Below are 27,402 nucleotides of genomic sequence, written 5' to 3' on the forward strand. Positions count from 1 at the left end.
TGAACTAAATGTTCTGTGTCAGAAGCTGTGCTACCGCTGGTCATACCTGCTAAGTTGACATGCCTCTCTGTGGATTTTGTGAAATTACAGTAGTTAAATCAATTCTCAAATCTCTGACCCAGTAAAATTCAAGTACAAAATCTGTAGTTCTTGCTACAGAAAACAGAAGCACAGGAAACTTTAGTGTACCTCATTTGAGCAGAGAATAACTGAGCTCTACACAAGTTTTCAGCATTTCTGCATTTTACAAAAGGACCCTTTGTAATCATCAAATGGACTGTAGAATACTTATCAAATAACTTTGCAAGGAGCAGGTTGATATGAAAAGTCAGATAGACCAATATAAGGTAAAATGAAAGCTTACAATAAGCTATGTGGGTATGGGAAACAACTAAAGATAGGGGGAAATCTATGACTCTACAAAGCAGATTCTTTTCTTTTCTCATTAGGTACCCCAAATCTATAAATGCTCAGATGTTCACAGAAATGCATCTCATTTCAGTTGCCTTCTACATTTAAGAGTATTTTGATTTAAACAGTTTTTTATATGCTCCTGAAATTTTTGAAAGAGTCAAATCGTTGTTTTAAATGGATTCACAATAAGATCCCATAAAGTAAGTTTTCAGTTCAGTTCAGCAAACACTTAGTGTTTAGGTAAAACACTTAGTTTTATTAGGTACCATCACTGCTTATCAACTGTTTTTATTAGATACCATCAGTTCTTAATAATCTTTAGGTAAATCAGGTTTACTTATAGTGAGGGATTCGTGGAAAGATGAAATGTTTCCTGTTCATTTGTAAGTCATCTGCATACCTACTTGTATGGTACATTATTACTCTACTCTGATTCTCCCAAGAGCACAAGAACCATATCCTTCTTGGTATAACAGTTTGTCTCTCTTGAATAGGAACTACTAATGTGTATAAAGATAATCTCAAAACCAATAGTTGCAATATGAAACATGAATATACACAGCTGCCTCTTTAACACAACTGTTACCAATTAGGTTGCCTTTGGTTTGGAAACTTTTATGCTTAGCCTCCCTGCTACAGGGATTTAATGTCCATCCTTATTCCAGTGCTTTAAAACGTACACACACACACACACACACACACAAACACACACACACACAATCTCTCTCTCTCTCTCATACTCACTCACTCACATACTCAAAAACCCTGAAATTTTTGTTTTCTTATAGTACTAGCTTCCCTTAATCTCTTTGGGCATTTCTGCTATGGTATTATTGGAAAACCCCATAATTATATCTTAGTGTTTCTGGAGTCCATGGAGCATCCCTAACCCATATCAAACAGAAATTCTCTCTGCAGGAATGTGGTTAATGAACATGAGAGGTGGATATTATAAACTGAATCTTCGCCCCTCCAGAGTTTTACTCAGAAAGGCACACACAAACTAACTGGCATGGTGGAAGGAAGCAAGGTATCAAGCAAACTTTGCGTACAAAATGTAAGGCCGTTCTTGAAAGGACAGAGGATCACTGTTTACATTTTGCAGTTTCCTGCCTTTCATAAGTAAGTATCATTTCATGAACAATAAAAGTGATTTCAGGAACACTTAAACCTAAAACGACACACTGCATCACTGCATCTTCACTGCTTTGTTTTAAATCATCACATAGAAAATTGATTTCAAGATTAACTTCTGCCATTCAGAATACTATTGAAAATATTTCCTAATTAATGACAGTGACCACAATATGTAAAGATTTGATTCTCATAAGACTACAAACAGCCAAAAATGTTAACTTTGAGATTCAAAACCCTGTAACATCTGGAAAAAGTTGTTTATAAAGTATAACTATAACAATAAGACTTATTTGTGAAACAACATTTCTGAAACACTTAGGAATACATGCTTATTCCACTCTCTGAATATTTACTAGTACTTTCTGAAATCTGTTGAGAAATAATTTCTGTAAAAAGAGTTGGGTGTCAAATTCTAGAAGCTGGGTGTCCAAGAGTACATAATAAAAAAAAAAAATCAGTTTTCTAGCACTGGTTTGCTATAAAATGATCCTTAAGGAATTTTAGATACAAATACTGAATTCTTGATGCTTCCTTTAAGACATGCACTCTCTCATAATGGTCATATGATGAACTTGGATTGTCTTCTATGAGGTATCTGTAGAGTCATGTCTCATTCTGTAAACAGTGTTTTGGAAACATCTTCATCTGAAAATCATAGTGAAGTCTTATTTGTCCATTAAACAAAAACTAGCACTGTCAGGCTGGAGGGACTGTTTGGAGACACCAGTGCTTACATGGACACAGCTATCAGGTATTCCGTTTTCTCATTTAGGTTTGCATTTATTGCTCTCATGTCTATGACTTCAGCATAAATAAGGCAGTAGTCCCCAGTGTACATAAAATTAGGGACTGGAACTTTGACAGTTTGCACAAGTTCTGTCCACGTCTTGCCTGTAACTCTGAAGTTGAATAGTACATTTATACATGCCAAATGTGTTCAATAATAAATGCTTTGCTTTGGACTGTACTTCCTCCCATTTGGATGAACTTCCAGGAACTGCAATGTCAAGAAAACATCATTACTATTCATTGTACAGAGTTACACCCTAGTAAATAAGACATAGGGGAAATACAACCCTAATATACTGCAAACATTTCATTTTTATCAAGAATACCTCCTTGAAGGTATTCTGTTAGACACGTTTATCAGTTTACAAAGCCATTAATAGCTTCTCATTATTCCCATCTTTCTAGTCTACTATCAGGCAGAGAAATAATAGAAAATTACAAGTCTTTCATGTTTTGCATTTTTAATAAACCAGGCACATGTATTATTCTTATAAAAAACAAAATAAAAAGCTTCCATCTGTGAAAAAAATTCAGAAAATAAAAACAGAGTCTAGATTTTCTTGTGTAGAAAAAGCATGGTAATATACTTAATGACTCTAATTGGGAGGCAAAAATCAATCTGTAAATCTCATCATTTCAAAGAGATTGAAAATTATCGCTCTGCTATCAATATTGACCTGCAACTCACCTTCTAAAGAGCCTCACCCCTCCCTTAAAACAAATCTTCCCAGCAGTAAAGTCTTCCTATTTAATTATAAGCACAAATGTTTAATTGCAAAGCTAGAAGTCCACCAACCCCAGCATTTACTGTCAACAACATACTTAGCTGTATGTGTACTATGGCAGTAGGTTTTCCAGAAGTGAGAGACCAGATATTTAAATTCTCCACTGAATGTACATCTTCTATTTTCATCAAGGTTTCTTTGATAGAGTCTACATTCAAATGGCTTGGCACACCTGTTAGTTTAGAATATATACTTTATAAGTAAAGTTTATTTGGGGGAAAAAGTTACATATTACTGATAGGGTATTTTTGTCAAAGAAACCAAATGGCTTTACCAACTTCAGTTTAAAAAACACTTTTAAATGTATTAATATGTTAGGGTAAACCATGCACATATACAGTATATATGAGGTTAATGAATTCTTATAAAAATGTTCATTCTCATTAAATGAAATGTCAGTCAAACCAGAATACTGTATTTAACAAATATGCTAGGGGAGACAAAAGAAGAAAAAGGAAAAAGAAAGAAAGGAACATCCACTTATGATAAACCTACTGTTGAGAACTTATATTTAATGTTTATATATAATATCAGCAAGGCAAGGATGTTGAAAACAATATAGTTAAAAACACAAATACATGTATAAAATATAGCCAAGCAGCAAGTTAAGTGGGAATTAACAAATTAATAAACCACTAAAACATAATTGCATTAAGAACCAAAGAATTGGGCCTCCCCGGTGGAGCAGCAGTTGAGCGCCGGGTTGCGAGACTGCCCGCAGGCTCTGCAGCACCGGTTCGATCCCTGGCTGCTGGACGAGGGTCCCACATGGCGCACAGACCTCTACTGCTGCCCGCTGCTCCCCTCAGCAGTGTACTTCGTCAGTCTGCCTGCTCTACTCCCCGTTATGACTCTGGTGAATTCTCTCACCCTCCCGCGCTTCTGACTGTACCCAGTGCTTGTATAAATAAATAAATAAATAAATAAATGAAAAATATAAAATAAAAAAACTAAAAAAAAAAAAAAAAAAAAGAACCAAAGAATTGCAATCTTGTCCCAGATACACAGTTTAATTGCAACATGACCTCAATCAAGTTCTGTTATCCCTCTGAGTGTCAATTTTCTTACTTGGTAAATGGGAATAACAGTCTGCCTTACCATCTTTTCTTATCTACTATAGGATCAAATTGGTCATAGATGGGACAGTGCATTGCTTCTAATGTTACACACATATAAGGTAGTATTACTAGAGCCTAAAGAGTATCAGTAAAACAAAGGAAAAGACATGGCTTCTACCCTAGAGTGTTCCCCCTACACCCCTACCCTCAATCTGATTTAGGGAAGCAATAAACCCACAATGGGGAAGTAAGTGAAATCTTACCTTCTAGTATTATAACTACTGTGTCCCATATGATGCGGAATGTTGTAAAAGCCACGAGTAGTGAAAATACATATGTGCAGATGGGATCAGCAATCTTGTATTCTGGCTGAAAGGTAACAGATCAAAATTGTGTCATTAAATATAGACAGACATAAAACAGATTATAAAGCAAAAAAGCATAGCATATTTTTTCCCCTATTTTTTAGCTTGCTTTAGCAGGGTTAGAGGGGACATCTTTAGAACTTGGATATTGCAATGGGGAAATAGTTTCACTTTTTCCTACAATGTTTACATGCCTTTCCTCATGGGACCCATTTATAGATGTCCAATCTTTTGTTCTGTTGTTTTACTCTGTACTTCTCTAACTCTCCCACTCTGATTTAACCATGAAATACTAGAGGTACACAAAATTTTAGCTATCATCTATCTGGTCTTTGCCACTAATATTAAAGAGAAGGGATCTCAAGTTTAGAGTTGAAGGATTTGCTCAAGGTATAAGCATTCATGACAGAGACAAGACAGGAACCCACATCTTTGGATTTCTAGTCCAGTGCACATTCTAAAACCTAACAGTTCAGTTAGAAGGCTTAACGTTGAGTTTTCCAGTGAACGTGCTACCAAAGCCAATCACACATAAGTTTCCCCATAAGGACATACTATATATTATGTTTAGTGTTAGCAACAAACTATACTTGTGACTCAAGCTTGCATGAATGCAAAATAAATAGGACGGGCACTGGATTGGTGTCCTATGTACTGATAAAAAGACAATCACTTTTACTTTAATGTCATGTATATTCATACTGATTTTTAATGATGCATACCTGAAACTTATATAATGTTATAATGCAATGTTATTTCAATACAAACACAATCATCTTTAGTTTTAATGCTGAAATTAAATATATTTTAAAATAGAAAAATTAGCAATCATATTACCTTGAATCGTATGATGTATGCAGCTATTAGCACACCAACACTCTGTACCAAATCCCCCAAGGCATGTACAAATGCAGCTCTCACTGCCAGGCTATCTTGCCCATGGTTGTGTCCACACCCAGAACCCATGGTAGGAGAACTCGAAGGCAGCGAGTGGGAATGGGCATGATGGTGACCAGACTGGTTCAAAAGAAACCCCATTCTGTTAAAAATAAAACATCATTATTTTTCCTACTCATTGATAAAAATATTTGTTACTAGTCAAGACCCTAGGGTTGCAACATGGAACTAATTCATTTAATAAATGTTTAAGCACCTATTATGTAGCAGGGAGTCTTCCAGACATTGTGGTCAAAACAGTAAATATGACAGCTTATCCACTGTGAATGTCCCTCTCATGCAGAGAGAAAGGCACACACATACATAATGTACTGTAGGGCACAGTGATTGCTTTGACGAGAAGTAAAACATTGCAAAGGAATGGAGAGTGACGGGGAAATGGTCAGTTTCTCAGATTCCATCTGAGCAGAGATTTGAATGAAATTAGGAAGCAAGTGGTGGTGGAAGAGTATTGTTTTAGATAGAAGGAATAGCAGGTAAAGGTCCTGAGTTGAAAATATGCTCTGTATGCTTAAAATAAGAGAGTCAATGTGGCTAAAATAAAATGAGCAAGAGTGTTAGGATATGAGTTAGAGGAATAAACAGGATCTTATTAAAACGGATATTGTAAGGACTTTCGATTTTATTCAACTTATAACCACTAGATCAGAGATTAGCAGAGCACATATAGACCATATTTGGGAAGAAAAATTAATGTAATACATAATTTAAGAGTATTAGTGCACATTACTAAATACATGTATAATGGTTTCTAAGTTCACAGTACTTGAAAATATTGATGTGAAAATAATATAGAATGTGTAATACTAATGGTAGGACACATGTCATTATAAATTTGTGCAGTCATAGAAAGTACAACAGCAAGAGGAAAGTGAACCCTAATGTAAATTTTGGACTCTGTGTGATAATGTGTTAATTTAGGCTCATCAGTTGAAACAATGATAGCACTTTGGTGGGGGATGTTGACAATGGAGAGGCTATGCATGTGGGAGGGTAGGGGATACAAGGGAAATCTGTTCAGTTTTGCTGTGAAAATTATTCTAAAAAGTAGTCTATTAAATTATTTTTTAAAATAGTGCTTACATTATGTTAACTGCAACTCCAACAGCTGCAGTAATAAGCATTATATCTCCATTTATTTCATATTTCATATGAATAGTTCTTTGGACAGCTTCATACAGGAGGAATCCCATAAGTATATACACCAACAGCACACTAATCATAGCCGACAAAACCTCTGGAGGGAAAAAAACAACAAATATATTCACAGGATGGCTGTTACACTTTATGCAAGCCAAATATAGTACAATCTCTTGTCTATACCGCATATCCTTTATTTTGTCATATTATTTTTCTTATTTAAAAAATGTTTATAGTTGGACTGATGTGAATCCTCTACTATATAACTCCCACCATATTTTCCCACCTACATCTTAGCATCAAACTATTTATGTTTATAGACACAGTGGGAAAAAAAAAAGAAAAAATGCTTGTAATATACATGATCACATTGTAACATGCATGATTTTTTAAATATACTTAAAAAATCAATTACAAAGTGAACAACCCATAAGAAAAATGGGTAAAGACACATATAGTAAAATATAGAAAATAAGAAGAAACGGCCAATTCCTCAAAATCAATTGTAATACGATTAAAATGAGAATACTATGGGCCTCCCTGGTGGCGCAAAGGGTTAAGCACCACACTATGAAGCAATCTGCAACCTCTGTAGCATGAGTTAGATCCCAGGCCTGCCAGGGAAAAACCCACATGGCAAGGCAGACCTCTCCTGTCTCTCGCCTGTGGCTCCCCTCAGCAGTGTCTTTCAGTCAGTCTGCCTGTTCTGTTCCCCACTCTGTCTCTGGTGGATCCTCTCATCCCTGCATCTCCGGCCTGTACCCCAGCTCTTGTATGCATAAATAAATCTTAAAAATATAAAATGAGAATACTATTTCTTTGTGCCTTACTAATATGGCAAAAATTAAAAAGTTTGATAATAGAGTTAGAAAGGATATAATACTTGTGAAAGTATCAAATAGAACTACTATTTTTGGGGGGAGCAATTAGTAAAAATAATATGTTACAAGCAATTAGTAAAATGTACATATTTCTCAATTCTAGGAATCTATCCAGTAGAAACACATCCATATGTATACAGTCATATCTATAAGATTTTTCACTGTAGCTATGTCTGTATTATCAAAAAAAGATCTGGAAAGATCTTACATGTCAATCAACAAAGTATATAATATGAAAAACCATATAGCTATTTGTATTTTATTTTTTTTTAAGATTTATTTATGCATACAAGAACTGGGGTACAGGCCAGAGGTGCGGGGGAGGGGGTGAGAGGATTCACCAGAGACAGAGCAGGGAACAGAACAGGCAGACTGACTGAAATACACTGCTGAGGGGAGCTGTGAGCAAGGCAGGAGAGGTCTGCTGCACCTTGTGGGTAGCCCCCTGGCCGGGGATCAAACTCGTGCTGCAGTGGTTGAGGACAGCTTCATAGGTTGTGTCTTAACCCCTTGAGCCACCAGGCAGGCCCTATTTGTATTTTAAAAAGTAAAATGCGCTTTGACCCAGGAATTCCTCTTCTGGGAGCACTGTACACACTTACGGCAATTGAGTTACACATGTGCACAATGAGGTATGTTTTGAAGCCATTTCTCAAGCATCATATATAACGGCAAACAATTGGAAACAATAAAAAATGTGATTAGTAGGGAACTTGTAACAGAATATTTTCTAAGAAAGTTAGGTAAAATTAAGCAAATTATATAACAGTGCATATAACATGTTATCATTTATATGAAAAGAAAAAGGAATACATAAATAATGATCTTTATATGAAATCTCTGGAAAGATAAAATACTGATAAAAACTGGTTATGAGGAGAATGGGTAGCTGAGAGAAAGGATGATGTTTACATGAGTCATCTTTGTGAATTTTCTACAGCATGACTATCATTTTCTACTATGTGTGACTATAAATTAGAAATAATTTTGTATCTTTTCAAAATTACAAAAAGTAGGGCAATGTAAGTACAAATAAGAGTAATTAACATTAGGGCCTCCCCGGTGGCGCAACAGTTGAGCACTGGGCTGCGAAGCTGCCCGCAGCCTCTAGTGGCGCCGGTTCGATCCCCGCCCGATGGGCAAGGGTCCCACATGGCGCGAGTCTGCCATGCTCGCTGCTCCCCTCAGCAGTGTACCTCGTCAGTCTGCCTGTTCTGTTCCCCACTCTGGCTCTGGTGGATTCTCTCACCCTCCCACGCTTCTGACTGTACCCAGTGCTTGTATAAATAAATAAATAAATAAATCTTTTTAAAAAAAGAGTAATTAACATTATATTTAAAAAGTATGGACACTTAGAACAATAAACTCAAGAAAATACGTTTAAAGAAAACTTTCTCTTTTGGGAAACCAGACTTTAATCCTGTTGACTATTAAAAAGAAAACTGTTATCTGGGACAGATCACTGTTCAAAGGTCCCAGGAAGTAAACTGGACTTTGATATATCTAGTTACAATGCATAAATTACAACAACTGCTGGAAAAAGTACCTGAAAACATCTCATTAATGTAGCCAATATGCCAATAATATCCTGTATCAGATGTTGGAATAAGACCAAAAAAACCATATAATTCCTATTCCTCACATATTAATCATCATACTTTGAAACAGAAATTGGGCTGAAGAAGTGAGAGAAAAGACCAAGTGAAATACAAAACTGTGCAGAGACTTCCATATCAAGCACATATTCTAAGTTCCCCAATAAGACCAAGTCTTTTTCCATGTGACATATGCCATAACACTAGTAGAGTGGCTGGTATGTAGCAGGTACTCAAATATTTATGGATGAGTTCGCAGAATGAAGTTAGTCTACAGTTGAGCTAGGGAAGCCGATAAAAGACTACAGTTAAGAAGGTTAAGCTAAATATGAATAATAAATTATTTACAAAATTCTCCTAAACAAGCAGCAAATAGGTTAAAAGAGACTTAAGCCAAAGGCAAGACAGAAAAAACATGATATTTTCTTGTCTGATGCTGTAATTCTGATGGCAAAGTTTACATACATCTATACGTATGTAATGTATATGTACTAAACATTCTAGTAGAGCAAGTACTGGTATTTCATTTAGTTTTATTTCATATTACACTGATATTTAATTATATTGAACGTTGGTTTTAATTTGCTTATTGGCTGTATGCCTTTTAAGTAAACTGTTGTAGTTTCTACCTAATTTAATGACTATTTTTAATTGTGAATTTCTAGTAGGCACTAATACACACTATGTTGTTTGTAAGGTATATTGTATTGTGAATATTTTCTCCTCTCTAGCTTGAATTTCTATTTTCTCATAATATCTTTTAATTTTGATTAAATTTATATATATTTTTCTTTAAAAAAACAAAGTAAACTTAAATAATATAAAGAATCAATAATTAAAGAAATTGTAAACTATACTACTCACGAACTAGTAGCCTCCTTTTTTTCACAAAGAAGGATAACTTTAATTATGTGTCAAGGTTGAAAGTAGTCATTAGGCTACCATAGTTTTTAAGGTGTCTTAATCCTTTTTAATATGAACTACTAAAGCAATACTTTTTACATGTATAAAGATTCTGTAGTTAAATAAGTAAAGAACATAGAGACTTGATTTCTTAGGAAAATTTAAAACCAATAATTTAAAAATTCTTTCAAAACCCCCTCTAATTAGGTTGACCATACTTTCCAGTTTTGCCAGGAAAATCCTATTTGTACCTGTTGTTCTAGCATAAATATTATTCCTTGTGCCCCATTTCATTTTAAAAGTGTCTTGGCTTGGGTGATATTAGGTTTGCCAGGCAAAATACTCATGCCCAGTAAAATTTTCATTTCAGACAAACAAGGGTAATTTTTTAATTTATGTCCCATGCAATATTTCAGACATACGAGGTGTCCTGTAGTTGTTTTTTGTGGCATGTATGCACACATGCTAAATCTGGCATCCCAGTGATAATTTTCTTGAACACTTGAAATTGCTTTTTTGTGAACTCTCAAAAAAGGTAAAACCACATTCAAAATAAAGCAAAATGGGAAGTCAAAGTAAAACAAAACCAAAGTTTCTTGGGATGGAGGACTCAGAAGGCCTACTGTGGTCCTGAAGCCAGCAGCTGAAACTCAGCAGCTGAAAACTCAGTTTTTTTGTTTGATTATTATTATTTTATTTATAGCGCTGGGCACAGTCAGAAGCGCGGGAGGGCAAGAGAATTCACCAGAGCCAGACGGGGAGCAGAACAGGCAGACAGACGAAACACACTGCTGAGGGGAGCAGTGGGCGAGACAGTCCTGTCGCACCATGTGGGACCCCTGCCGGGGGGCCGGGGATCGAACTGGCACTGCAGAGGCTGCAGGTAGACTTGCAGCCCAGAGCTCAACCGCTGCGCCACCAAGGGAGGCCCTCCACATTACAGTTTTAACCCACTTGAACTGCATAAAAAGGATCAGATGCCTGCCCTCAATTAAGAGCACTGGAATTCAGCTGATTCCTAGATAGTTTTCAAATCACACATTGGGACACTGCTATCAGCGACATCCCTTTTCCAGCAATTAATAAGGAATGTGCTTCATGTTTAGTTCCCTTGGTGAAAAACAAAGACATTTTTAATAATTTTCTATTCTAATTACCTATAAAGTATCTTTGATAAATGCAAAAGAAAAATTTCAGTACACTTTCAGAGCTGAGATTTATAATTGAAAAGTGTAAGGCACAGATAATACTACCGAGTTAAAAAACCCTAATAGATTAGTAATATGATCATTTATTCTGATAAAATCAACAAAAAGCTCTTTCACTGTGAATAAATTAAACTTTGGTGAAATATGGATTAATTAGAACTGAATAGGGCTAATCAGTATTTTAGCATTTTTTCATAGTATTTTTAATGTGATGGAATGCAGATAAACATAGGCAAGATAGTCTTTTCCCCACAACATCTAAGAGAGAGGGAAGTTTTCAATCAACAACCAAATTATGACCTTGGGTTGGTATCCAGTCACATACATACAATACAACTTTTCAAGACAAAAGGAGAGCATAACATACAGAATTGAAACCCTAGATTTCTGTGAAAGTTATAATATCCTGTTAAAGTTAGGTGAAAAAGACTGACCACAAATTCACCATAAATGGAAAATTCTTCAAAGAGATTTTTATGGAAATTCTAGAAGACCTATTATAATAGTACTTCTAACATTTTACTACTTTACACACAATTAAATCACCCCACCTGGCTGAATGTAGCACTGCAGTAGGAAGTAAGATGAATAAATGTTTTGTTTTGTTTTTTTTTTTACACCGCTGGGATCTTTTCTTTCTGTTGCATAAAAGCAAAAGCAAATGTTTATGATCAATGATCTTTATTTTTTTTAAGCTACCTAATTGACTTTATTAAAAGATTCATGATAGGGCAGCATCCCACCGAGCAAGTAGAAAAGTACTGCTTCAATGATATTTAAAGACCAGAATATACTGAATTTCACAGAGAATAAAGTTTTGCTGTGAATGGCTAATGAGAGAAAACAGAGATGGCTATCAAGTTTCAGTAGTACTGTAAAATATGAAAAGTTTATTATACACCTTAACACATTAGTAAGTTGCCAAAACCGGAGTTTCAAGGTTCCTATGAGAAGTATTTGAGTCCTCTGTCATTCTCATCACATTATCTTATAACCCTTTATAGCACTTACTAAAAATGATGATTATGTTGTATTATTTACATATTTACTCCCTATCTCCCTATCCTATACTACTGAATATATCATTCACTTACTCAGCAGGTAGCTATAGAGCATGCCGCGGACCAGCAGGTATGTAGGGTTTTGCTGTTCTCCCCCTGCGCGCTGGTTGCCCAGCCGGACCTAGGGACGGTTAGCCCTAAAGGTCACTGCAGGGGGAGGTGCAGCAAGAGCACTTATTCAGTGATTGAGTAGTTAATTTGCTTTGATTATGTAAATACCACTCAACCCAAGCAAGCTGCTTTCATGAGTGCGGCCTAGATATACTGGCCTACCATATCTGTTAGCTTTTCTCACGCTATGATGCCAATAATGAGGATATGTCACTTAAATTACAGAACACTTGTCTTTCTATTCCTCCTACTGCCTCAAAGAACTATATATAGCAGGCATCTAAAGATAGGTTTCACAAGTCTATAAAAATCACCAGGGAGAGTGGAGATAGACTCTCTCTTCTTTATTTAACTTCTCTTTTCTACCTTCTTCCAATTGGACACTAGAGGTTCCAATTTGGAAGAAGGCAGAAAAGAAACAGAAGGAAAATCAGTGGGTTGTGTTGGATTGGCTTAGAACTTCCAAACTAGTATGTTTTTTAACTCAGCACAAGACAACTGTATTACACTCAGGCTAAAGATATCATGTAGGATTCTCAGGAACCATTGTTGTCACTAGAATGCCAAGCTAAACTGCACAGTCTTCTCTGGATCCTCTTCCCACCTATTCTAAATAATATCCTATTTTCTACCTTCTTACCACTCACTCTACTCCATACCTACGGTGCCTGGTACTCTAGTTCACATTTAGCAGTCCAACATTGACCACCACTCAGATGCTCCTCCTGCCTTAGTAAAAACTCCCATTTCTGGGAGTATAGATGTTCATGTGATTTGATGTAACTCTCACTAAGATGTGAATAGTTAATAGGTGTTACTCTTGTCATGGAAAGAAGCTGTTAGATTGTTGACTAAGGAAGAGACTGTTTCCTTGGTTACAAATAGGGAATGATTTTTTGTAGCTGAGTACTTTCTGCTTCTGCATCAGGGGATATAAAAACAAACTACAGAATTAGTATTATAACCGAATACCTACCTCAAGACAATTGTCATCTAGCCAGATCTGCCAGAGGTCTTTGCTCAGCAGAACTACACATTGCTAAGACTCCTGCACTGTCACTTTGCCATTAACCTAGGCTGGTGATTTGCATTACCAAGGTATAAATCTTGCTTTTTAATTATTATACAAACAACTTTGCTTACTGCAGTCTTTTCACATGATCACTACCTTTATCTAACCCATTCAGCCTCTTCAGCCCAAGAACTGGAAAAAAAGTCACATAAATAAAGGCCACTTATTTGCTCATAACCCATAGTGAAGGATAAAAGCAGACAGCAAGCAAGGGAATGGGGACGGCTCCCTTTTGAATAGCATTTCCCTTTGTCTGGGAGACAGTGCCATATACAGCTCCTTAGGGCTTGTGGGATTTTCTCCCATGGTGTGGTTTCATTAGGTTTTCAATTTTACTAATTTCTAATGACATACTTATAGTCAAGTAAATCAGGCATTTAAAAATAACTCACATATGGTGCCTATCCTGCTCCCCCTCTTCTCCGAAAGAACTGCCACTGTAGCTCACTATAAAGTAATAAGAAAAGAAAAATAAAAAGAAAAACCTGGATAATTTTATACAACCTATGAGTTCACATTAAGGAAGGGAGAATAGCAACAGAACGAAAGTGACTCTTGGGCTTAATTCTACAGCCTTCCAGTTACCTTGACTGGCTAATTTTTTGCTAAAATTAAAAAAGGTTCATAAAGTCTTGAGTTCAAAAGCACATCTTTAAAAACTTTTTGAACCATCAAGATGAAACACCTTTGTTTGCTCTCTAGCACCTAGAATAGTAAATGTGATTTGTTTCCACATTATAAAGTTTAACCAAAAAATTTAAAGATTGGATGCTCCACATTTATAGTGACATTCCTATATAGATACAGAAAAGTCACATATAAATCTTGAATTCATTTTAAGTTGTTTCTAGAGGAGAATAAATAAGACTGAATAAAAGGAGAATAAGTGAAGACTGCTTTTTATTTTTTTTTTCCCCCCATAGAGGCATGCTTTATTTATTTATTTGTTTGTTTGTTTGTTTGTTTGTTTTGTTTATACATGCACTGGGTACAGTCAGAAGCGCGGGAGGGTGAGAGAATTCACCAGAGCCAGAGCGGGGAGCAGAGCAGGCAGAAGGACCGAAGTACACTGCTGAGGGGAGCAGCGGGCGGCAGGAGAGGCCTGCACGCCATGTGGGACCCTCCTCCGGTGGCAGGGGAGCAGCCGGGGATCGAACCGGCGCCGCCAAGGCTGCGGGCAGCTTCACAACCCAGCGCTCAACCGCTGCGCCATCGGGGAGGCCCAAAGACTGCTTTTTAAATGCTGGTGCACTCTTCTATATGCTTTACAGATATTAACTCCTTCACTATTCTTAACAACTCTAGGAGACAGGCACTATTACTGGCCTCATTTTACCAACAGGAAATGGAGGCATAAAGATGTTAGGTAACTTGTCCAGGGTCAAACTAGTAAGGTGAGGGAACCAAAACTTTTATTTCAGGGACTGTGCTTTTTTTTTTTTTAAAAAAAAAAAAAGATTTATTTTTATTTATTTATGCATATAAGAGCTGGGGTGTAGGCCAGAGGTGTGGGGGGTGAGAAGATTCACCAGAGACAGAATGGGGAGCAGAACAGGCAGATCTACTGAAATACACTGCTAAGGGGAGCAGCGGGCGAGACAGGAGAGGTCTCTGCACCATGTGGGTCAGCTCCCTGGCAGGGGATCTAATTCCTGTTGCAGTGGCTGGTGATAGCTTCATAGTGCTGAGAATAAGTGCCACCAGTGAGGCCCAGGGACTGTACTCTTAATTACTTCTCATTGTTGCCTCTCACGGGTATTTGTAAACACCAATCAAAAATCCATAACCAAGTCCATAGATAAATATATACCAATCAAAAACCTACAGAAACTGTGATCTTTAAAGTAGAATGCTGTCCCCATACACAAACATAAAATGGCAATGACAGTGAAACTATGGCTTGATATTTACTATTGTCAGTGCAGAAGAAATCTCCAAGAAACTTAATTTTCTACTTCTTCATGTAGAATCCCAAGGCAATTAAATGTGTTCGGTTTTAGGCCTCCCTGGTGGCGCAAGGGGTTAAAGACGCAACCTATGAAGCTGTCCGCAGCCACTGCAGCACAAGTTCAATCCCTGGCCAGGGAGATACCCACATGGTGCAGCAGACCTCTTCTGTCTCGCCCACTGCTCCCCTCAGCAGTGTATTTCAGTCAGCTGCCTGTTCTGTTCCCCTCTCTGTCTCTGGTGACTCCTCTCACCCTCCCATACCTCTGGCCTGTACCCTAGTTCTTGTATGCATAGATAAATAAATCTTTAAAAATAAATAAATAAATAAATGTGTTCGGTTTTATTCAAAAGGAACAAGAAAATACAGTTTCTGAGTAGTTGTTAAGGGGTCATTCTCTTTAAGCTCCAAACTTGTCAAATCAGAAGCGTCTATATACTGGTCAGGATGTAGAATTCTGTAATAAAATTGCTGCCTCCAGGTCTCGAACTGGATATACAGAAGCTGCTTTTTGCAAAGGAAAGGGAGTTAGGACAGAACATTCCCTTACTCTAAATCCACAACATTTCCTTAATCCCAAACCTAATCCAGAGCACAGACCTCACTTTCTTTTATTCTTTGCAGCGGAAGCTGCAGAGGGAGAAAAGTGTGAAGCTAGCAGTGTGAAGCTACAAGGTATTTAAGGAACCATTTCATAAAATAAAAATGTAAGGTGAAGCAGCAATTACTGATGTAAAAGCTGTAGCAAATTATCCAGAAGTTCCATCTAAGATTACTGAGGAAGGAAGGTGGCTACAGATATTTGATGTAGTTGAAACAGCTTTATATTGGAAGAAGATGCTATTTAGGACTTTCATAGCTAGAGAGAAGTCAGTGCGTGGATTCAAAGCGTCAAAGGACAGGCTGACTTTTTTGTGAGGGACTAATGCAGCAGGTGACTAAGTTGAAACCAATGCTTATTTACCATACCCCAAATCCTAGGACCCTTAAAAATGATCTATTTTGCTTATGTTCTACAAATGGTACAACAAAGCCTGGATGATGGCATATATGTTTACAACACAGTTTACTAAATATTTTAAGCCCATTATTGAGTCTTACTGCCAGAAAAAGAGACAAATGCATCTTATACAAATGCATCTAGTCACTCAAGCGCGCTGATGGAGATATACAAGGAGATTAACATTGTTTTCATGGCTACTAACATGGGACCCATTCTGCAGCCCATGAATCAAGGAGTAATTTTGACTTTCTAGTCTTATTATCTAAGAAATACATTTTGTAAAGGAATGGCTACTACAGATAGTGAATCCTTTGAGGAAACTGGGCAAAGTCAATTAAAAATATTTTGGAAAAGGATTTACCATTCTAGATGCCATGAAGAACATTGGTGATTCATGAGAGGAGCTCAAAATATCAACATTAACAGGTGTTTGGAAGATTTTGAGTCCAACCCTCACAGATGACTTGAAGGTTCAAGATTTCAAATTAAGAAAGCAACTGCAGATGCGGTAGAAATAACAAGAGAACTAAAATTAGAAGTGAAGCCTGAAGATGTGATTGAATTGATGAAAATGTATAATCAAACTTTAATGGATGAGGTATTTAACGAACAAGTAAGGAAAATAATTTCTGGTGATGGAATCTACTCCTGGTAAAGAAGCTATGAACATTGGTGAAATGACAGCAACAGATTTAGTGTATCAGTGGCAGGGTTTGAGAGGGCTAATTGTTTAAAAAAGTTCCTCTGTGGCGTAAAGGCTACCAACCAACATTGTATTCTACCAAGAAATCTTTTATGGAAGAGTTCTCTGATGTGGCACACTTCATTGCTGTCTTATTTTAAGCAATCGCCAGTCACTCCAGCCTTCAACAACCATCACCCTGACTAAATTAGCAGCCATCAACACGGAGGCAAGACCTTCCACTGGCAAAAGATTAAGGCTCAATAAAGGTTAGCATTCTTTCAGCAAGAGATTTTTTTTTAAGTTAAGGTATGCACATTAATTTTTTTAGACAGAATGCTATTAAGGACTTAACAGACTACCGTACAGTGTAAACTTAAATTTCATATGCACTTGGAAGCCAAAAAATTGGTGTGACTTGCTTTATTGCAATATTTGCTTTATTGTGAAGGTCTGGAAGAAAACTTGCACTATCTTCGAGGTGTGCCTGCATGCAGATAAACACTAAGTACTTCTTTGACAATTAATGGAATTTTCATAATTATGGATTCTTAATTTATTTTATGTAGGACTTGCTATGTTCTGATACCCCATGTTTCTAAGGGAGAATTCTACTGTTTTTATTAGAATTCCAAGGGGTCTATAACCTAAAAGAGGTTAAGAACCACAGCATTAAATGAAATGCACTCTCAAAGAAAAGGTAAAAATCCCCATTCCATGATTCTGTACTTGAGTTTTAGATCTTAAAATGCAGGTATTTAAATCACAAAACAATGAAGTCTGAAAATCATTCTGAAGTTGTTTACAAACCCCAAGGCAATCAGTAAACAAATGCATAATATGAAGGTAAGCAGCAGGGTTTCTCATGGGAACACTTCCACATGCATTTTGCAGTGACTTAGAACAGAAAAATCTGACTTGGGGCTTTAGCGCTTTCCTACAGTGGCTGGGAGTGCCGAGGGTGGGGATACCAGGTAATTTCCCTGATGACCTGGATAGTTACTTGGGATACAGCCATTCAGACACAACATGAAGTTTTGCATTACAAGACCAAGTCATAGATTTTAGAAGACACAGATGCTAAGTTAAGATCAGGCTCAAAAGTAACAAAGAGGAGGAACTGTTTGATAGATAAACCGTGCCAGTGCCAGAGTCCCTACAAAATAAAACTATATTAATTCTGGTTAAGATGGGTTTTGTTGAAGTTATCTAAATGTCAACCTTGGGGTTCCAAGTAAATGACATCTGGTCATACATGGTACTTTAGGTAAATTGTCATATATCTATTTTAAAAGATTTATTTATTTATGCACATAAGAGCTGGGGTATAGGCCAGAGGTGGAGGTGAGGGTGAGAGGATTCACCAGAGACAAGAGTGGGGCACAGAACAGGCAAATCTACTGAAATACACTGCTGAGGGGAGCAGCAGGCGAGACAGGAGAGGTCTGCTACACCATGTGGGTCAGCTCCCTGGCCAGGAGTGAATTCTTGCTGTAGTGGCTGCAGATTGCTTCATAATGCTGAGACTTAACTCCTTGCGCTACCAAGGAGGCCCTGTTTTATAAATATTTTTTAAAATAAGTAAAAAACCAAAAACACAAAACATAACAAAGAAGCAGTGTTACGCGTGTAACATTATGACTTTAACCTTTTAAATATTAGAATTTATTCATTTATTGCACAAAAATGAGTAGCAATGTAAGGGGGAAAATACCAAAAGTAAATATTAGAATTTTTTCAAAACTGGAAAATTAAAATGTGTGCCTTGATAAAGAAAGAAAATTCAGTGATACTATTAAAATATGGTAAAGAAGAGTTTATTCATGGGGGTAACCTATTTACTGATAGTTTATAGGGACTACTGTAATGGGGAGAGCATGAAAGATTGGGCTCTACTCTGCACTCTTCCTAGGCAAGTGGGAAGTTATAGCCAAGAAAGGGGCTAGGGAGTGTTGATGGCTAGAAAATTACTAAGAGAAAACATCAGGGTCAAAGGGAATTTTACTTTACCAACCTAACAGATTTCTTGCTGAAGAGAAGGCAGGGCCATGAGACATCACCTGAAGGATGACTGATCAGATATTGAGAGTTTGCTTCTGTTAAACTGGCCTAGCAGAGTTCTTGTTAAAACTATATTTTATAGGAAAGTACATCGATAGGCTTGGAAGAAGGTTTAGGAGACTGATTTTAAAAAGTCTTCATTGGCTAAGCAATGAATCTTTATCAGTATTTACAGACTTATGTTGACAGAATAGCTCCAATAAAGGTCAGCCATACAGGGTATATTATATATGTAGAGTTATATATGACTATATATATATATATATTACAGTCATGCTTAAACCTGGGCTCCAGAAAGCTTTGGTTGGAATGCCTGACATGGAAGAAGACAACTGAAACGCATTAGCAAATTAAAGCCATATAGTTTTGCTTGGTTCAGTAAATAGAAGGTAAACTTTTTTTCTGATAACATCTTCAGGATGTAGAGAACTACATTTGGAGAATAATGATACATAATTTTATATGTGTAAGCTGTCTAGCTGACTGGGCTGAATGTTCCTGGAAGATAGGTATCTGAATAGATCTTGTTCATTTCTTTTCATTAGCTTTGTTCAATCAGGCTATCACCAGAGAGATTTCAGTAATCAAAGGTTCTAGTTCATTGTGGTTTTACTCTTGTAAACCTAAAAGAATTCCCAATTACCTACCTAAGCGATGAAATCCAAAGGTGAATCTTTTGGTTGGTGATTTTGAAGACAGCCACAAAGCAAGCAGGGTCAGTATGATGGCACTGAGATCAGTTAACATATGAAGTGCATCTGTCATAATTGCTAGGCTATTTGCAATGTATCCACCTTAGGGTGAGAGGGAAGAATTAAAATAATAAACATTAGCAATCAAAACAAAAATGTATAACATCCCACAAAATATCAATGCCTACTACTACATCTTTATTTCATTATAGTTACTTCGGGGTATACTGAAATTATATACAAACCATTTTAAAAAGGTGTATGTGTTTTTGGTGAGCAGATCCATCCCTATGAATAGATTCTCTGAGTAGGCAGTCACCTTAAAAAAACATTAAGAACTACTAAATTGGGGGCTAAAAAAATAAAGAGAAATTTTGTCTTAGCACTTTAGCTTTTATGCAACGTTTTAATCCTACCAATAGAAAGTGAAATGTACAGCAGTGTGCAGGAGTGTGGGTTGACTCAATCTAGAAATGTATACCCTTCAGTTCTGGGGAAATTTCTTTAAGTATTTTGTTAATTATTTCCTTTCTTCTGCTTTCTCTAGTTCTAAAATTTCTATTATTTGGGATTGGAATGAATACTGATTTCCTTGGCTTTTCTCTGTTATTATTAATTCCTATGTGTTTGCTTTCCTCTGTATAGATTACCTTAACTCATTTTACTTTTCTGCTGAAAAATTTTATTCTTATGCTTTTACTGGTCAAAAGATCTTTTCTTTACCTGAATTCCCTTTCTAAAGCAGCTTGTTCTTCTTTCATGGATACATGACTGACCTTATCTCTGGATACTAATTATATAAATATACTATTATTAGTATATTATTAATACTATTATCAGATTTGTTCTTAAACAGGTTTTAACTAATTTTCCTTGTTTTAGCCTTCTTCTTTAACCACACTTCTAGAAGTACCTGGTGCAACCAATTTTGGGCCTATTTAGGATTCTTTAGTGAAATAGCTCTCAACTGAGTCCCAGATCAGAAGTATGAAGTTCTCCTGGGAACTTGTTAGAAATGAAAATTCTCAGGACTTACCCCAGACCCACTTAATTAGAAACTCTGGTGCAGCAATTTATGTTTTTAAGTTTTATAAGTGATTCTGATGTACTAGTAGTATAAACTGGTCGGTTCTTGGTTTTCCCCACTGCTTGCTTAGGATTTATTGGGTTTACTAAATCAGCTATTTCTTTATCTGTTTTCCTTCTAATTTTTCAAATTTGTGTTACCCATTGAAACCTCTCAAGTTTTCCCCATCTGTGTGGATTGGTATGTATACATATATATGTGCATATATGTATATACACATATAAATGTATGTATACACACTTATGTACTTTAATTATATATATACACATATATTTATATACACACTTTTTAAGAGTTCTTTTATCATAGTTTAAGAAAGGTTTTAGGAAAGAGTGATATTAAATGCATGAATTCGTTTGCTATCTTTACTTGAAATCTTTTGCATTCACTCTTCAAGTGTTTTCATTTACAACAAAAATGGAGTTGTTAAAGTAATCAATAACTTGGTAACTAAATCCAAAAGATATTTTAGTTCTCATCTTACTAGCAGTTTAGACTTTTCAGCAGTTTCAGCTTATTTAATTCACCTTGAAATACTCTTTTCTTGGATTCTGAGCTATGTTTGCCCTCTGCATGACTTCTGTTAATCTAAATCTGAAACTTCAGCATGAAAGGAAAAGGCAAAGTGCATTTATTTGGGACTAAAGAATTGTAATTCAGCACACACAGATAGAAACTCAGGTAGAAAACCTAAAACTTGCCCCAAGGAGGGAGAAAGTCAGATTTTTACAGGAAAAAAAGAGAAGGATGAGGTAAGTAGCTAGAGGAAAGAATTGATTAATATTAAGGGACTTAAATTACTCTTAAGTGTACATAATTTGTTACTGATTCTCTAGAAAGGATGAAAAGGGGAATGTTTCTATCCTTTAGCTCAAAGTTCACAATCATCAGTTTTCAAACAGTTGTTTGCTTTATAGTGTCTTAAAAAAATTGCTTGCTTTTGGCCCAGAGGTCTTTGGTCCAATTCATAGACAAGTAAAGCAAATTTCTCTGCACTGGTTCTCTGGCTCCATTTTAAAATGGCTTTACAGATATCAACTTTTCATGCTCCTAAAACTGGAGTTCCTCAAGATTGGCTCTCTAGATAATTTTTTCCCATTCCTAGGACATTACAAATTGTATGTCGACATTGATATCTCACTTTTGAACTACTAATTCATGCTAATAACTCCTTAGACATGTTACTAGACATGTTATGTTCAGCTGCTCAGGTGAGAAACTTCAGAATCATTCCTGACACACTGCTCTCCCACTACACCCCTATCAAACCATCCAGCTTTGTCAGTGTTACCTCTAGAATGTTTCTTAATCGGTACATTTTTTTGTATTCACTCTAGACAAAGACATGAGCATTTCTTGCCTGGACCTATGGAAGAGCTTACTTGGTTCCATTCTTGCACCCTCCAGCTCATTCCCCACATAAAAGCTAGAGTAATCTTTTAAACAGGTAAATCCAACCATGTCACTCTCCACTTAAAAATCTTCACTAACTTCCACTGTACAGTGAAGCTCAGCTTGCTGATGTGATCATGCTGAGAAATGCACCATTAGGTGATTTTGCTGCTGTGCAAATCTCGAGTATAATTACACAAACCTAGATGATATACCCTACTATATACCTAGGCTATATGGTGTAGCTTATTGCGAACACATCATGTATGCAGTCCATTGTTGACCAAAACATCGTTAAGCAACACATGACTATATTTAAAATAAAAACTACATTTATTTAACATGGTCTGTCAAGACCTGCCTGATCTGATCCCCTTACCTCTTTCTCTCTAGTTTACAACATTCCGGCCAAACTGGTCTTCTTCTTAGTTCCATTTAAAGAATTGAAGGTTTTAGGACCTTTGTACATGTTGCCTCTTCCTTGGAAAATTCTATTCCCTTTGTCTGAATAACTTCTACTATTATTTTTTCAGTTTAACTTTACCTCACTCACATGTAAACTATGGTTATTATATCTTATGGTTATTATATCTTACATATCTTACCTATATCTTACATCATGTATATTATATCTTATATCTTGTTCTTTTTCTTCATAGCACATAAGATCATTTGAATTCTAAATTCAATGGTATGTTTATTTAGTATCTGTCTCATTATTAGGCTAAATGGTTTAGATTGTAGGGATCATAATAATCTCTGTTCTAACATGTGGCACAATGCCTGGACTATAGTAAGTACTCAAAAATACTTCCTTGAATGGAAGAAAAGAATAGACATTGTCAAATGTCTCAGACCAAGTTAGTGGCAAAGATTCAAAATCAAGTGTCCTCTCTCAAATCTCTAAAGCACCTCATTTTTTATTTCTCCATACTTCCTTTATTCCTAAGTGCTTTTGACACTTTAATAAATGCTCTTCTGTTTAATGAATAATGTTCAGAAGAATATTGTTAATGTCTAGCCTAAGTACTAGCACTTCTGTATTGTTTAACAAAGATTTTCATATTTGTCAATAGTATTTGAGAGGAAATATTCACTGTGGCCTTCACAAAACAACTTTTACTAAATAAGAAATTTTAAAAGTAGTACATCAGGACAATTATATCTTAACTTTAACTTAAGCAAAATAAACTAATTTTAAGGGGAAAATATGATTAATGTTAAACCTCAAATATTAAATATTAAGTTCAAGAACTACCAAGTCTGAATGATTCAGTATTCTAGTTGTGTGAATTTGGGCAAGTCATTGAATCAGTCTGCTGAGACCATGCCTTACTTGGCCACAGCTTCACTCCCTTAATTTCTTTATAACTTAGTCATTTATAATTGTCTGCAGAATAACAATTAACTCAGAAAAATTATTGAGTATCTACCCTGTGATAGTCATTCTAGGTACTGGGAATTCAGTAAAGAAGACAGGTGTTAAACAAGAAAATGGACAAATAAGGTAATCTCAGATGCTGAAGGTTTTTAAAATTGGCCAGGGAATAGGGGATATGAGGGGTTTTTTAGTCAGACAGTAAAGGTTTCTCAGAGGTATCTTTCTGAGATGAGATGTGAATGACAAGAAACGCGCTAAGAGAAGATCTGGGTAGAGGCATTCAGTGTTAAGTAGTTTATTCATTTGTGGACCATGGAATCAATGAAGTGCGCTGGGACCACAGTCAAAAAAAATGAAAATATATCACATAAAATAAAAATTTTGTTATATATATATGTAACATATGTAGATGTGTCTACCTATGAATGCATGTACACGTCACATAGTGTATTATTATAGTGAGGTCAAAAATCTTGCAAGCCACTGAGGCAGAGGGAACTGCCATTTGCAGGCCTTGCAGGTAGTACAGAATGAGTGTAAAGAGAAAGGAGGCCAGCATGGCTGAAGTGAGCATGGGGAGAAGTGGTGAGGTGAGGTAGGAAATGTATTTTCCTACATACACTCTCCAGCCAGCATGTGAAATCTAGACAGCTCCCTCTCTTCTTGTCATAATTCATCATTAAGAGACAACATGGGAGAATAATCTCCCTGCTTTCATGTCACTCTGTAAACTGTCACCAAGCGAACTCAGCACTTAAACTACTGTGACCGTGAAATCAATCTCTAAACTAAGAATGCATTCTATAGTGAGGACATATTACTTGAATAATCAAAAAAATGAAAAATAAAACCTGGAGAAGCCCTCTGGCTCCTTTTAGATCTTCTTTACAGTGAAAAACTTTCAGGTTCGTTGGCAGAATTTAATTTTGCAAATCGCTTTGTTATAAACACAAAAAGAAATGGCATAAAGAGATAAATGTACAGAAGAAAAAAAAACACAGAAACTGGAACACAGATCTGGCTCTTCTTCTATCAGCTACTTAAGTATTTTTTTTACAACTTATTTAACATCTCGTGCCCTCAGCTTCCTGACCTGTGAACAAGGTGGAGCAGGTGTTCAGCAAGGTCCCTTCATCATGTAAAGTTCTATGACTCTAAGTAATTTCAGAATCATTTACTATTTTAAACGCTGCAAAAATTAACCTGGTGTTTCTGCAGAATTTCTTTTTAAAAGAGGAAGTTACGAGATAGAAATGAAGAGGATGGCCTCAAAACTTCACAGCAGATGACAGTTTGAGCGCACTACAAGCCAAAGTCCCATTATCTCTGAAAGTCTCTCTCGCCCTTAGGTTGATCCGCACTTTGGATCCATGTGGCCCCATCACGACAGCCCTATCTCCATAAGCACCACCAGCCTTCCTGAAAAGAAAGTCTAAACTTCACATCACGTGTAACCACAGCTGGACAAAGATTGTGCAGGCAAGGTAAAGTGAGTTGGCAACACAACTCACCTACAAGTTCTCCAACCATGAAAAGCAAGTAAAGCACGGCAGCAATGGTCAACCTGGTCTTCACCTTTCTCTGCTTCAGCAACTCTCGCTGCCTGCTGCAGTTGTCACAGGGGTCCACCTTCAGGCTCAGCTGACTGTGGGCCATCGGTAAGTCCTGGTCCAGTAGGGAATCATCGTCGGCCTGGCGGGCCGGGTGCGCCCCGTTAACAGGCCTTTCCGGGGCTTCGGACCCGTCCTCGGCCACCACAACTCGAAGTTTGTTAAACCGAGAGAGCCCCTCGTCGCCCACCTCGTCGGAGAAGTCAAAGGCGCTGGTGTCATTCAGAAAGAGCGGGGCGTCATCCTTCCTCAGCAGCGATTTGAGGCGCTTCCACGCGCCGGCCCCGGCCATGGCAGAGGCTGAGCGGCCGCGGCGCGGAACGGCTCGGTGCAGGCGGGCGGCGGCTCCTACTTCACCGGAGCGCCGGCCCCCGAGGGCCGCGCCGCGCGTCCCTCCCCATCCTGTGGAAACCACACACGTTAGAAATTAAAGGCGCCCCGACTCTGCCCGCAAGTTCCGAAGCCCGGGGCGGCGGGGGGCGCAGGGCCGGCGGGGAGGCGTCCGGGCTCCGCGAGGGGGCGGCGTGTCTACCTGGGGCGCAGCCTCCCGCGGCCGCGCATCTCCCCGCCCCCTGCCGGCTGGAGGGGCCGGCTGGCTCGACGCGGCCCCGGGCGCGGGGGAGCGGGGCGGTCCTCGCGCCCCAAGAGGCAGCCGCTCCGCGCTCGCTCCCCGGGGCTGACAGGTTGGGGCCGAGCGCCGCGGCCGCCGCCTCTCCCCGCCCCGTGCCGGGCCGCGCGCGTGCGCCTGAGCGCGCGGGCGAGGGCGCGAGGGAGGGGTCGGCGCGGGGACACGCAGGCCCGTGCGCGGGGCGGGGGCTCCCGCGAGGGGCGGGGCGGCGCCGGGTCCGGCTCCTCAGGGGCGACCCGGCTCCTCAGGGGCGACCCGGCTCCTCAGGGGCGACCCGGCTCCTCAGGGGCGACCCGGCTCCTCAGGGGCGACCCGGCTCCTCAGGGGCGACCCGGCTCCTCAGGGGCGACCCGGCTCCTCAGGGGCGACCCGGCTCCTCAGGGGCGACCCGGCTCCTCAGGGGCGACCCGGCTCCTCAGGGGCGACCCGGCTCCTCAGGGGCGACCCGGCTCCTCAGGGGCGACCCGGCTCCTCAGGGGCGACCCGGCTCCTCAGGGGCGACCCGGCTCCTCAGGGGCGACCCGGCTCCTCAGGGGCGACCCGGCTCCTCAGGGGCGACCCGGCTCCTCAGGGGCGACCCGGCTCCTCAGGGGCGACCCGGCTCCTCAGGGGCGACCCGGCTCTGCGCCCCCCCACCTCCTGCGGCTCCCCATCCCCTGCGCCCCCCACCTCCTGCGGCCCCCATCCCCTGCGCCCCCCACCTCCTGCGGCCCCCCATCCCCTGCGCCCCCCACCCCCCTGTGCCCCCCTCACCCCCTGCGCCCCCCCACCTCCTGCGGCTCCCCATCCCCTGCGCCCCCCACCTCCTGCGGCCCCCATCCCCTGCGCCCCCCACCTCCTGCGGCCCCCCATCCCCTGCGCCCCCCACCCCCCTGTGCCCCCCTCACCCCCTGCGCCCCCCACCTCCTGCGGCCCCCCATCCCCTGCGTCCCCCCACCTCCTGCGGCCCCCCCATCCCCTGTGCACCCCCACCCCCTGTGCACCCCTCACCCCCTGCGCCTCCCTACCCCTACGCCCCTGCCACTGCTGGAGGGAGACGCGCAGGCAGAACCTTCCTCCCCCCCCAGGCTGGGACCCGAGTGCGCACGCCTCCGGGGTCTGTGGGCTAAGTGGGTGGACTCCCAAGGTCCAGCCCCAGTCCGGCGTTGCGGGCCTGCGTGAGCTCCACCGAGGCAGGGCCTGGGAATCTTGGGTGGGAACCCTGTTTGCGGGTGCTCGGCAGAAAATGAATTTCGAGCTTTCAGGCTAAGTGAGAGGGCAGGCTGCTCTTCTCTCCTCGAGCAGCTGCCTCTCTGGCAAGTTGGTAAAATTGGCTGCACAATCAGGTCAACTTGGAGAGGGAGCTCTTAACGCTCGTCAGCGGTTCTGTGTCCTGCGTGTAGCTAGGATTGTTCATCAGCAAATGTGTTGTGCTCTGTGTGCTCACTGACTGGTTCCTTTTG

The 27,402-nt window shown here is 39.2% G+C and overlaps 1 protein-coding gene across 2 annotated transcripts; it reads right to left on the reverse strand.

Annotated features, from left to right (window-relative positions):
* Positions 1 to 1,990: 1,990 nt before the first annotated feature.
* SLC30A4 (solute carrier family 30 member 4) lies at positions 1,991 to 25,627 on the reverse strand (the record flags this gene model as incomplete). Of its 2 annotated transcripts, XM_084239893.1 has the most annotated exons (7): positions 1,991 to 2,548; positions 3,163 to 3,297; positions 4,447 to 4,552; positions 5,386 to 5,587; positions 6,589 to 6,742; positions 19,818 to 19,964; positions 25,234 to 25,627. In XM_084239893.1, 7 exons carry the CDS (start codon positions 25,622 to 25,624, stop codon positions 2,394 to 2,396), a joined length of 1,290 nt encoding a protein of 429 aa, XP_084096019.1. In that variant the 3' UTR covers positions 1,991 to 2,393. The 2 variants fall into 2 exon arrangements, with proteins under 2 accessions (XP_084096019.1, XP_084096018.1); XM_084239892.1 differs by lacking the exon at positions 19,818 to 19,964 and having other exon boundaries at positions 25,234 to 25,624.
* Between the last annotated feature and the right edge of the window lie 1,775 nt (positions 25,628 to 27,402).

The sequence above is a fragment of the Talpa europaea genome (assembly GCF_964194135.1).
Source record: "Talpa europaea genome assembly, chromosome: 8".
Lineage (NCBI taxonomy): Eukaryota > Metazoa > Chordata > Mammalia > Eulipotyphla > Talpidae > Talpa > Talpa europaea.